This window comes from Oncorhynchus clarkii, chromosome 20, assembly GCF_045791955.1.
Source record: "Oncorhynchus clarkii lewisi isolate Uvic-CL-2024 chromosome 20, UVic_Ocla_1.0, whole genome shotgun sequence".
NCBI lineage: Eukaryota > Metazoa > Chordata > Actinopteri > Salmoniformes > Salmonidae > Oncorhynchus > Oncorhynchus clarkii.
Genome location: NC_092166.1, coordinates 46621618 through 46634865, shown reverse-complemented (window position 1 = coordinate 46634865; position 13248 = coordinate 46621618). Strand labels below are relative to the sequence as shown.

At 41.7% G+C, this 13248-nt stretch overlaps 1 protein-coding gene across 1 annotated transcript in view; it reads left to right on the top strand.

Annotated features, from left to right (window-relative positions):
* LOC139376437 (katanin-interacting protein-like) overlaps positions 1-12664 on the top strand; it is a 43192-nt gene extending 30528 nt beyond the window's left edge. Inside the window, 8 exon segments of the mRNA XM_071119037.1 lie at positions 4550-4715; positions 5040-5230; positions 5505-5569; positions 6215-6325; positions 6964-7205; positions 9171-9331; positions 10041-10126; positions 10462-12664. Of these exon segments, the coding sequence (XP_070975138.1) occupies positions 4550-4715; positions 5040-5230; positions 5505-5569; positions 6215-6325; positions 6964-7205; positions 9171-9331; positions 10041-10126; positions 10462-10520 (1081 nt within the window). The 3' untranslated portion in view covers positions 10521-12664.
* The last annotated feature ends 584 nt before the right edge of the window (positions 12665-13248 follow it).

Sequence of the window (13248 nt, the reverse complement as noted above, 5' to 3'; positions counted from 1 at the left end):
ATTGTTCTTGGAATTAGAGGTCAACCGATTATGATTTTTCAACGCCGATACCGATTATTGGAGGACCAAAAAAAAAACTATACCGATTAATCTGATTTTTTTTTTTAAATTTGTATTTATTATTATTATTATTATTATTTTTTTGTATATATATTTGTAATAATGCCAATTACAACAATACTGAATGAACACTTTTATTTTAACTTAATATAATAATAAAATCAATTTCGTCTCAAATAAATAATGAAACATGTTCAATTTGGTTTAAATAATGCAAAAACACAGTGTTGGAGAAGAAAGTAAAAGTGCAATATGTGCCATGTAAAAAAAGCTAATGTTTAAGTTCCTTGCTCAGAACATATGAAAGCTGGTGGTTCCTTTTAACATGAGTCTTCAATATTCCCAGTTAAGGAGTTTTAGGTTGTAGTTATTATAGGAATTATAGGACTATTTCTCTCTCTACCATTTGTATTTCATATACCTTTGACTATTGGATGTTCTTATAGGCACTATAGTATTGCCAGCCTAATCTCGGGAGTTGATGGGCTTGAAGTCATAAACAGCGCTGTGCTTCAAACATTGCGAAGAGCTGCTGGCAAACACAGGAAAGTGTTGTTTGACTGAATGCTTACCAGCCTGCTGCTGGCTACCACCGCTCAGTCAGATTGCTCTATCAATTATCAAATCATAGACTTAATTATAATGTAATAAACACACAGAAATATGAACATGATGTAATTTAATATGGTCGAATCCGGAAACTATCATTTCGAAAACAAAACATTGATTCTTTCAGTGTATTTTATTTTTTTATTTCACCTTTATTTAACCAGGTAGGCTAGTTGAGAACAAGTTCTCATTTGCAACTGCGACCTGGCCAAGATAAAGCATAGCAGTGTGAATAGACAACACAGAGTTACACATGGAGTAAACAATTAACAAGTCAATAACACAGTAGAAAAAAAAGAGAGTCTATATACATTGTGTGCAAAAGGCATGAGGAGGTAGGCAAATAATTACAATTTTGCAGATTAACACTGGAGTGATAAATGATCAGATGGTCATGTACAGGTAGAGATATTGGTGTGCAAAAGAGCAGAAAAGTAAATAAATAAAAACAGTATGGGGATGAGGTAGGTAAAATTGGGTGGGCTATTTTACCGATAGACTATGTACAGCTGCAGCGATCGGTTAGCTGCTCAGATAGCAGATGTTTGAAGTTGGTGAGGGAGATAAGTCTCCAACTTCAGCGATTTTTGCAATTCGTTCCAGTCACAGGCAGCAGAGAACTGGAACGAAAGGTGGCCAAATGAGGTGTTGGCTTTAGGGATGATCAGTGAGATACACCTGCTGGAGCGCGTGCTACGGGTGGGTGTTGCCATCGTGACCAGTGAACTGAGATAAGGCGGAGCTTTACCTAGCATGGACTTGTAGATGACCTGGAACCAGTGGGTCTGGCGACGAATATGTAGCGAGGGCCAGCCGACTAGAGCATACAGGTCGCAGTGGTGGGTGGTATAAGGTGCTTTAGTGACAAAACGGATGGCACTGTGAAAAACTGCATCCAGTTTCTGAGTAGAGTGTTGGAAGCTATTTTGTAGATGATGTCGCCGAAGTCGAGGATCGGTAGGATAGTCCGTTTTACTAGGGTAAGTTTTGCGGCGTGAGTGAAGGAGGCTTTGTTGCGGAATAGAAAGCCGACTCTAGATTTGATTTTCGATTGGAGATGTTTGATATGAGTCTGGAAGGAGAGTTTACAGTCTAGCCAGACACCTAGGTACTTATAGATGTCCACATATTCTAGGTCGGAACCATCCAGGGTGGTGATACTAGTCAGGCGTGCGGGTGCAGGCAGCGAACGGTTGAAAAGCATGCATTTGGTTTTACTAGCGTTTAAGAGCAGTTGGAGGCCACGGAAGGAGTGTTGTATGGCATTGAAGCTCGTTTGGAGGTTAGATAGCACAGTGTCCAAGGACGGGCCGGAAGTATATAGAATGGTGTCGTCTGCGTAGAGGTGGATCAGGGAATCGCCCGCAGCAAGAGCAACATCATTGATATATACAGAGAAAAGAGTCGGCCCGAGAATTGAACCCTGTGGCACCCCCATAGAGACTGCCAGAGGACCGGACAGCATGCCCTCCGATTTGACACACTGAACTCTGTCTGCAAAGTAGTTGGTGAACCAGGCAAGGCAGTCATCAGAAAAACCGAGGCTACTGAGTCTGCCGATAAGAATATGGTGATTGACAGAGTCGAAAGCCTTGGCAAGGTCGATGAAGACGGCTGCACAGTACTGTCTTTTATCGATGGCCGTTATGATATCGTTTAGTACCTTGAGCGTGGCTGAGGTGCACCCGTGACCGGCTCGGAAACCAGATTGCACAGCGGAGAAGGTACGGTGTGATTCGAGATGGTCAGTGACCTGTTTGTTGACTTGGCTTTCGAAGACCTTAGATAGGCAGGGCAAGATGGATATAGGTCTGTAACAGTTTGGGTCCAGGGTGTCTCCCCCTTTGAAGAGGGGGATGACTGTGGCAGCTTTCCAATCCTTGGGGATCTCAGACGATATGAAAGAGAGGTTGAACAGGCTGGTAATAGGGGTTGCGACAATGGCGGCGGATAGTTTCAGAAATAGAGGGTCCAGATTGTCAAGCCCAGCTGATTTGTACGGGTCCAGGTTTTGCAGCTCTTTCGATAGACCGGTCGTGGGTCCGGATATTGTAGCCCAGGAGTATGCTTCGGTGGTAGCACAGGAGCTCTGGCCGGGCTAGCTTCAAGCTAAGTGGATGGAAACGCTAGCCAGGAGTAATCATCCGGGGTTGATTGAGAATGAGAATGATGAGAATGTTCCGTTTGCGGTGGGAATCCGGGGATAAAAATAATAAAAATAAAAATAATAGGTCCGTTATGCTCTGGTTAGAGTCGCGTTGTTCGAACTGGCGAGAGCTTTCCGAGCTAAAGGTTAGCTGATGACCGCTAGCAATGGTTTGCTGACTGATAGCTGGTAGTTAGCTGGCTAGCTTCAGTTGAGGGGTTCCGGATCCGAAGTAAATATAAATACTTTAGGGGAAAAAAGCAGATCCACGCTACATTGGGTGAGGCGGGTTGCAGGAGAGTATTTAGATGTTGAGGTTTAGTAAAATGTTCTAAAAGATATGCAAAGAAAAATATGTTAAAAAAAAACGATATATACAAGGGACACGACACGACAAGACGTCTGACTGCTACGCCATCTTGAAACCATTCTGTATTTTATCTAACGAGGTGGCATCCCTAAGTCTAAATATTGCTGTTACATTGCACAACCTTCAATGTTATGTCATAATTATGTACAATTCTGGCAAATTAATTACGGTCTTTGTTAGGAAGAAATGGTCTTCACACAGTTCGCAACGAGCAAGGCGGCCCAAACTGCTGCATATACCCAGACTCTGCTTGCACAGAACGCAAGAGAAGTGACACAATTTCCCTAGTTAATATTGCCTACTAACATGAATTTCTTTTAACTAAACATGAAGGTTTAAAAATATATACTTGTGTATTGATTTTAAGAAAGGCATTGATGTTCATGGTTAGGTACATTGGTGCAACTACAGTGTTTGTTTTGCGAATGCGCTTGTTAAATCATCACCCGTTTGGCGAAGTAGGCTGTGATTCGATGATAAATTAACAGGCACCGCATTGATTATATGCAACGCAGGACAAGCTAGTTAAACTAGTAATATCATCAACCATGTGTAGTTAACTAGTGATTATGTTAAGATTGCTTGTTTTTTATAAGATAAGTTTAATGCTAGCTAGCAACTTACCATGGCTCCTTGCTGCATTCGCTTAACAGGTAGTTAGCCAGCCACGCAGTCTCCTCGTGCAGTGCAATGTAATCGGCCATGCCGATTAATCGGTCGACTTCTACTTGGAACCATGGGGTCTATGGACTTGGGCTGCAGTGGCAGCGTGTCAGTGAGCATAACCAAGTTAAAGAAGGTAATGGGTCCCTATATAGGTCTCTGACAATTCAGGCTTCTCAGATAAGTATTAGGGGAAAAGGTGGCTTCTGTAACCCCTTTTTGGAGCCGGTTAAACCTGTGTGCTTGGACTGCCGTGTGCCTGCTATTTTGGTACCCTCTAAGCTGGCTTAGGGCGTGATTGTATGTCCCCATAGTATGTTATACTGAGTGACCGACTAAATGGGAACGTTCAGTTATGAATAACTACTGTTCCCTGAAGGAAGGAACGAGGTGTAAAATATTTTGGCCCTGCGTCGTTAGGGGTTTTGGGCTTGCTGAAGAGCGGTACTGAATTGAGGAAATGAATGCAAGCCCCGGTATTATAGCAAGGAAGGCGGGGTCTCCGAGGGCTGGCTCTGCATCCATTGACCCGTTGGGCGTGATTTCAGTTCTTACGGTGAATGTGATTGGTGTTGACTCTCTCCGTAATATTTTTCTACCTTATTCCCTCCTTCAGGGAACAGTAGTTACATTCATAACTGTAAGTTTTAATTTCAAACATATTCCTGAATCAGTGAGGTGTGTCTCTCTCCTCTGTACAGACTCATTGATGGCCACAACATCACCACTGAGGACCAGCACATGTGGCTCATTCCATTCTCCTGTGGCCAGCACCACACCCTGACGGTGAACTTTGACAAGGCCCAGACGGTGGCTGGCCTCCGCATCTGGAACTACAACAAGACCCCAGAGGACTCCTACAGGGGGGTGAGAGAGAGAGTCGCCGGGATGGAGAACTGGCTTTAGTAGCCTGGTGGAAGTGTCAATTCAAAATGAAATATCTGGGCCCTGTAGGTTGCTTTTGCATTTGTGAGTCTTGTCATTAAAGGTGCAGTGCATTGTAGTTGTACAAATATATACGATGCTCCGTAAGTGTGCATTTACAATATATGCAATTACTATACATTCACACTCTGCCATAGATCCTTAAAGATATTTCAATATTGACTGATAGAAAAAAATTGTTAAGGGGTGAATCCCTATTCCTTACGAAAACACATTTCTTATTAATCCTATTCATGTGTGCTCCAGGTGAAGGTGATCCATGTGTCTCTGGACGATACGCTCATCTCTCCAGCAGAGGGCTTCCTCATCAGGAAGGGACCAGGGAACTGTCATTTTGACTTTGCTCAGGAGATCCTCTTCATCGACTTTCTCCAGACCCCCACCACTGGCCTGGTCAACAGCAAGAGTACAGAAGAGGACTCGGCCTACACACTCAAGTGACTACTTACTTGTAGGCTAGTCTGGTCCCATATCGGTTTGGGATGTCTTACGAATGACCATACGAGTTGGCAAGACGGGACAAACAGATCTGGGACCAGGCTAATTGTTTTAGGCTCTCATAAAATAGCATTCTGGCTATTATCCCCACTGTGCCAAACACCTAGTCATGTATCAAATGAATCATTCATACGATAATTCATATGCTCTACTACTGTAATGCAATACAATATGAGATGTCATTTTAAGGTTTGTGTCTTCGATGGTTTTCAGGGCTGGCTCCAGAAGACAGGAGCAAGCCAGCATGGACTACGAGGCCCCCATCATGCCTTGTGGATGTATCCTTCCTCCTGCTGCACACAAGACATAGTCCCACAGAATATTGTCCCCAACTACATTCAGCCATGGGATGATTTTTTCTTAAGCGGATGGTCGGGAGTCCAGAACATAATTATAAATAATTTGTACACAAGAAGCCTAAACGGATATAGTATTTGACAAAAACATATCAAACCCTGATTACATTGGGCTAAGATCACATATTTCTCTCTATTTATGCATGAGAATACTTTAATTTAGAATATTTTCTAAATGAAAATCACTTTCAGCTGATTTACTGGTGATTGTATAGTCTTTTATGTCCAACAACAAAAATGTTCTACACATTTTTACAAATCTTGAGAAATCACAGATTTGGCCCGCTGCTTTTACTGACATGTAACATGTCACCTTACATAGTCATACAGAAATTCTGCGACCAGTGCATCAAATATACAAACTAAATATTTCACCTTTTAGTAGATAGAATTGACAATATACAGTATATATTTAGCCTTTCATAAAAGACATACTGTACATATTCAATGTCATTACAACCAGTTTTGCCTGCTTGAGATACTGTGATCACTAAATGACTTGATGACTGTAAAAGTCCTGAGTGTGTGCACGGCTCCACGTCTCTTCCTTAACCCTTGACCCACCAGTCATCTTCCAGCTGCAGCTGCTGACCACCTGGGGTGACCCCTACTACATTGGCATGAACGGCCTGGAGATCTATGACCAAAACGACAAGAAGATACCCCTCAGTGACAACAGTATCCTACCTACATTGTTAACACCACAAACACATACACACACACTGAGAACTGCTGCAATCTACACTTACACCCAGTGTCTCACTTGACCTGACTGGCTGAGCTAGCTAGCGTGAGACTTCAAGTCTGGCCTAAGACTGGTCATAAACCCTGGTCCTAGAAATCCACATGGTGTACCGGCTTTAGTTTTAGCCAAGCATTAAAACACCTTATTCAGTCAATCAAGGTTGTGATGATTAGTTGAATCAGGTGTCTTTAGTGCTGGTGTGGAACGAAAGCCTGCTCTCCCTGTACCGGTTGTCAATATCTGGCCAAGTTGCAAAGACGGAAGCACCGCCTAGTTCTACAATCTCTTCTTCTAATCTGTTTTTAAACCTAACCCTAACCTTAACCACACTAGTTTTTGTTTTCATTTTTTTTTTTTAAATGGAATTTCGATATAGACCATTTTGTAGCTTGTTCATATAGTGGGAATCTCATGTACCATCCCTGGACCAAGTTTGGTGAACCCCCAAACTATAAATGTACCCTGAAATAGTAAAAGGGTGGCTTCCAGTAGAGGAAATGGAAATGGCAGGAGTAATGACACAGTAGTCAACACAGTTTGGCTGAGTCCATTCTTTAAACAATGCTTCTAGATGTCGCTGCGTTCCCAGACAGTGTGAATGTCCTGGACAGTGTGAACGGTGACGTGAGGACTCCAGATAAGCTGGTAGATGGAGTGAACAACTCTCATGATGGCATACACATGTGGCTAGCACCAGTACTCCCCGGACTGGTGAATCGCGTGTATCTCATATTTGACCAGCCAGTGACGGTGTCCATGATCAAACTGTGGAACTACTCCAAGACACCACAGAGGGGGGTAAAGGAGTTTGGGGTAAGTCAGTCTTCTTTTCTCTCTCCTCAGCACAGTAACACAGACCATATTCATCAGAGAGACCCAGATCTTAGGACTTGGGAGCAAAGCAGAATAAGGATCATTTCAGACTATAATGGTCTAATAAAGTACTATTATTAGGAATTCTTCCCTAGAGTTTTATTTCACCTTTTATTTACACAGGTAATTAAATTAAGAAATAAAATCTTATTTACAATGACGACCTGGCAAACATCAATAAAGAACAATTACATTATAGATTATAAATACACACATCTATACATATCTACAGTGCATTCGGAAAGTATTCAGACCCCTTGACTTTCCACATTTTGTTACGTTACAGCCTTATTCTAAAATATATCATCAGTCTACACACACAACCCCATAATGAAAAAGCGAAAACAGGTTTTTGCAAATGTTTACAAATGTATCAAAATAATTCAACAGTAATACCTTATTTACACAATAATACACCATTCAGACCCTTTTCTATGAGACTTGAAATTAAGCTCATATGCATCCTTGAGATGCTTCTACAACTTGATTGGAGTCCGTCCACCTGCTATAAATTCAATTGATTGGACATGCTTTAGCAAGGCACACACCTGTCTAATATAAGGTCCTGCAGTTGACAGTGCATGTCAGAGCAAAAACCAAGCCACGAGGTCGAAGGAGTTGTCCGTAGAGCTCAGAGACAGGATTTTTTCTAGGCACAGATCTGTGGAAGGGTACCAAAATATTTCCGGCCAAACTCCGCAATCGGGGGAGAAGGGCCTTGGTCAGGGAGGTGACCAAGAACCTGATAGTCACCCTGATAGAGCTCCAGAGTTCCTCTGTGGAGATGGGAGACATTTGCTGAAGTACAACCATCTCTGCAGCACTCCACCAATCAGGCCTTTATGGTAGTGGCCAGACGGAAGCCACTCGTCAGCTAAAGGCACATGAAATCGCACTTGGAGTTTGCCAAAAGGCACCTAAAGACTCTAAGACCATGAGAAACAAGATTCTCTGGTCTGTTGAAACCAAGTTGAACTCTTTGTTCTGAATGCCAAGCGTCACGTCTGGAGGAAACCTGGCACCATCCCTATGATGAAGTGTGGTGGTGGCAGCATCATGCTGTGGGGATGTTTTTCAGCGGCAGGGACTGGGAGACTAGTCAGCATCGAGGGAAAGATGAACGTCGCAAAGTACAGAGAGATCCTTGAAGAAAACCGGCTCCAGAGTGTTTAGGACCTGACTGGGGTGAAGGTTCACCTTCCAACAGGAAAATTACCATAAGCACACAGCCAAGACGACGCAGAAGTGGCTTCGGGACATGTCTCTGAATGTCCTTGAGTAGCTCAGCCAGAGCCCAGACTTGAACCCAATCTAACATCTCTGGAGAGACGCTCATCCAACCTGACAGAGCTTGAGAGGATCTGCAGAGTAGAATGGGAGAAACTCCCCAAATACAGGTATGCCAACCAAGCAAAAAAATGTTTTACCCAAAAGCATCTGGTCTCCCAACCAGGACCAACCCTGCTTAGCTTCAGAAGCAAGCCAGCAGTGGAATGCAGGGTGGTAAAGAAGACTCGAGGCTATAATCCATACCAAAGGGGCTTCAACAAAGTACTTAATAAAGGGTATGAATACTTATGTAAATGTGATATTTCAGTTTTGTATTTTTTATAAATTAGCAAAACGTTCTAATTTTTGGTATGTCATTATGGAGATTGTGTGTAGATTGATGGAGAAAAAAAACAATGTAATCAATTTTCTAATAAGGCAGTAACGTAACAAAATGTGGAAAAAGTCACGGGGTCTGAATATTTTCCACATGCACTCTACATACACATCAATACATATCTATATATACACATCTATATACACATTTCTGTAAACAAGAGTCTGTTCTCTGTTAAACTTTCTGGGTTTAAATAAGGGGTAATAAATGAATGACTACAGTAAGCCTTCCTTGTGTAGCTGCTAGTAGATGACCTCCTGGTGTATAACGGCATCTTGGACAGTGTGAGCCAGGCGGTGCGGGGCATCCTGCCCACCTGTGACCCGGCGGTGCCCTACCACACCATTCTCTTCACCGACAACGCCCACATTGCCCACCGTGAAAGGAACACTGTCATCAGGTAACCCAGCATGGGATTGGCTGCTGCAGCCTGATATAAGCAAATTATAGGTTTGGCTGCTTGTCCATCAACATGCACACATGCTTATTGGTTCTTCTGTCTAGCCGCTGTCAACATGAGAATGCAAAATCATTTACCATATCCACATGATGTGAGTTTTTTCAAATGGCAGGAGACCGTGGCTACCATAGTGGGACAAACTCTGTATTTTCAAGGACAGATGTTCCTATCAGTTATAACAGTGTGTAATTGGCACTGAAGTCTACCTCTTTGTGACTCGTGTTCAACGAAGATGTGCTCTCTCTACTCCAGCCCCCGCGGTAGCAGACATCGCGATCTGAAACAGTGAGTAACAGAGTCCCTCATTAGCCTTGTCAGTCAGTTATAAAAAGTTGTGTTCATGTTCCCAAGTCACCCCACCTCCAACCCACAGCTTGGCTTGTGATGCCATGTCCTTCTATAGTAGTTCCAAACAGACCTCCTAGTCCCTTGTCAATCATGTATCTTGTCTCTCCACCTTTCTGTAACTTCATTGTAAGACACAAGACTTGAACCTGTTCGCGTCAAGCTTTGTTGCCGTCAGTCAGTCCGTCCTTAGTTTTTGTGTTATCCGCAGCTCCCATGCTCCAGCCTTTTCATATACCTGGCCAGATTATGCAGAGACTCAAGTGAAACTGGTGTGTTTTCCCCTCCTTGTGTTGTTTTGCAGCAATTATGTGGAGGACCAAGATGTGAAGATGACCAATGAGAACGAGATAGTCCATCACCACAAGAAGAAACAAACAGCTGATCCAGGTAAGCAATTCAGACAGAATGTCTTTGTTCAGTATATACTGTGTCCACTTAAACATACCAGGTATAATATCAGTGAGAAGCAAATGAAACTAAAAGCTACATTATCAATATGGGTGTTTCAGAGCTGATGTTTCCACACTATTATCAACCCAAATGTTTCAGTGTCTTTTAAACATATCAAAGGCACAAACGTGTGAATCCCCCCCCTGCCTGCTGAAAACATTAAAAAACAGAACATTTGAATTTCTGATGTTTTGTCTCCTTTTGTATGTGAAGCAGCCTTCATTTTTTGGACACTAATGAAACAAAACCATATTTGCTTTCTAATCTTGCAGCGCTTCGGCCTAAAACCTGCATGACAGACACTGGGAAGCCCGGGAAAAGGAGGTACTGACAGATGGACTGACAGGCAGATGATCGGACAGACGGACGTTGATGGAGTCCCACTGGTCAAATGGAGGGAACAGAAATGAAAGGATGACGGTTTACTGACAATCTGCACTATCCCACTCGGGGGGACTTTTAATACAAAGCCTTGACCAGCTGAAAAGAACCATTTCCATTGCCCTCCATCAGTAATTACACTGTAGGGAAGTGTTGCCTTAGTGACAGCCCTTGTGTGTAAGTTGGGTCTACTTTAGAAGAGGACAGAGCTTGTACAGAACACATTTTGTTTGTATCCATCTGGCCACAGGATCAGCCTTCCATTGTCTCATTGGATTGGTTTTCTTGCCACTCGTTCTCTCTAGACTCCTACGTTTCATCAGATTAATAGTACCTGTGTAGTACTACATCAGATGAAGAGTACGGTACCTGTGTAATACTATGTCAGTACTACATCACATGTATAGAACCTTTGTTGTTGCACCTGTTTTGATTGTCCTTTTCACAGTGTCAGGGTGAACCTATATAAGGCTGCTATGTCGGCCATCTTTGTGCCTAGTTCTATTACAGCTCCTATCTGTCGCTGCTTCTCGTGATGTTGTGCTGCATTCTCCTGCTGCCACTGATGCACAGATACTCAAATATGAATTCAGTGGCAACAAGTACACTCTTAGTAGATGGGATCTAGATCCTATATTTATAAATGAGTTGTATTCATGAAAAGCCTAGTGGGCTATAGATTTGATAGCCCCTAGCCTCTAGCCTAGTGGCATAACACATGGAAATGTAGTAATGCACCTGCAATCTGCACCAACACACATGAATGCTATGCAGTAAACCTGTTAAGGTTTTCTCATGTCTGTTTTATCTAGGTGCATTTGGTGGCAGTGGGGTTTTAATACAAAGGGTGGAGAATATGACTGTCTTTTCCATAAAGTAGAAACAAGCAGAATATTGGTCACATTGAAGCAATAGGTCTGATACAGTTGAGCCATGCAAGACCACTCCATTTGCCTAAAGGCCCAATGCAGATGTTTTATATCAATTTTAAATAATTTCTAGGTAACAATTAAGTACCTTACTGTAATAGAATTCCATTAAAATGGGAAAAAGTCATTTTTTAGCAAATAACTATTTCTCAAGCAAGAATGTTCCTAGGACTGTATGGGAGTGGGTTGAGTAGGGAGGAGGAAACTGAAAACTAGCTGTTATTGGCAGAGTGGTTTGGAACTCTCTTTGTTATTGGTCTATTAAACAATTTACCGCATGGTGATATCACCATGGAAAGCCGAAAATCCCGCCCATGCAGACCTGCTGATTAGAAGGACCTATCAGGAAATAACACCGATCACATTTTTTCATACTTTTACAGTGTTAGTTTCATCAACTGTTGTACAATATGATAGAAAACACAGGGGAAACAAATTGTGACTGCACTGGGCCTTTAACACAGAAACAGTACACTTGCTTCTTAGATGTATATTTTACAGCACTGAATATATTCATCTATAATATTTTGGATTATGAATATATTGGTGAACATGTATACACACACACCCACAGTTATTAGAAAAACTTATTTGAAAAATAAGTGACCTTTATTGAAGTTGTTTTATGTGAAAATATTTTTTGAGACCCATTTGTTTGCGAAAATTGTCAAATATAATTAATACCAAAAGTTTATTGGAGATATATTACCAATATATACATTGTTGTGTGAACATCATGTTGGCTTTTGGTTGAAAAACACCTAAGAAAATGTAACCAGAAACAACTTAATATTTAATATGCAAACACTGAAACCATACCTCAAATAGGGAAGATGTGATCTTGAAAAGGGATGGCTATTTGATGAAATCTTGTTTTATCTTGAATGTTTGAGTAAATGTTTGAGTATAATCCAGTTGCAGTTTTATTCCTATACCCAGTAGTATTTGTTGCATGGACAAGTTACCACGGTTGAACCACAATATAGCCTATTTCTTACTTTATACCCTTGTACTGAATATGACAGAGTCACACTGCACCTGAGTGATGATGGCTATTACTTGATGTGTGACATTCTGTTTTGAAATATTTTCTTTTTTTAATCTTGTTCAAATACATGTATATTTCATGTAGGTACATTTTAATAAATTAAATAATTGAGAAACCAAGTGACAGAGTTGGTCTTGGTGTCATGATGTCAGACAATACAATTATTCTCTTTTGATAAGGAATGACTATGGTATTGAGTTATACTCTGCTCACATTCTAGAGGAGCAGTGCTTGGAGAAAAGGTGGTGGAGGACCAACCTGGATTTCCACAACTCATTCAAACATTGCCATGAAGATGAGTTCTTTGGAGATGCCTCAGATTTCCCTGGGAAAGTCCACTCCTCCCTCTGGTCTTCCCATTTCTGAATCTGGGGGCAAACACGTAAAATAAACATTTACTTGACAGACCATAGTAGTGCCTGAAGAAAAAAAAAAAGAAAAATGTTGAAGTAGTTATAACAGACCAATTATCTTGCAGGATTTGAATTTGGATTATGTACAATTTCTAATACTTTGTCAAATACTAATAACTCATTTCGTAATGGGTCCAACTAGGTCAATAATCTCTAAGAGAAATCCGATGTTTGAATATTAACTCTGCTGACTAAAGAGTTTGCCTTTGTATGGCCACGATGGTCTATTTGCTTGACTAAATAAGCCCAAAGTCATGTTTAGCTGAGAATATGGCAAATATTTCTCCA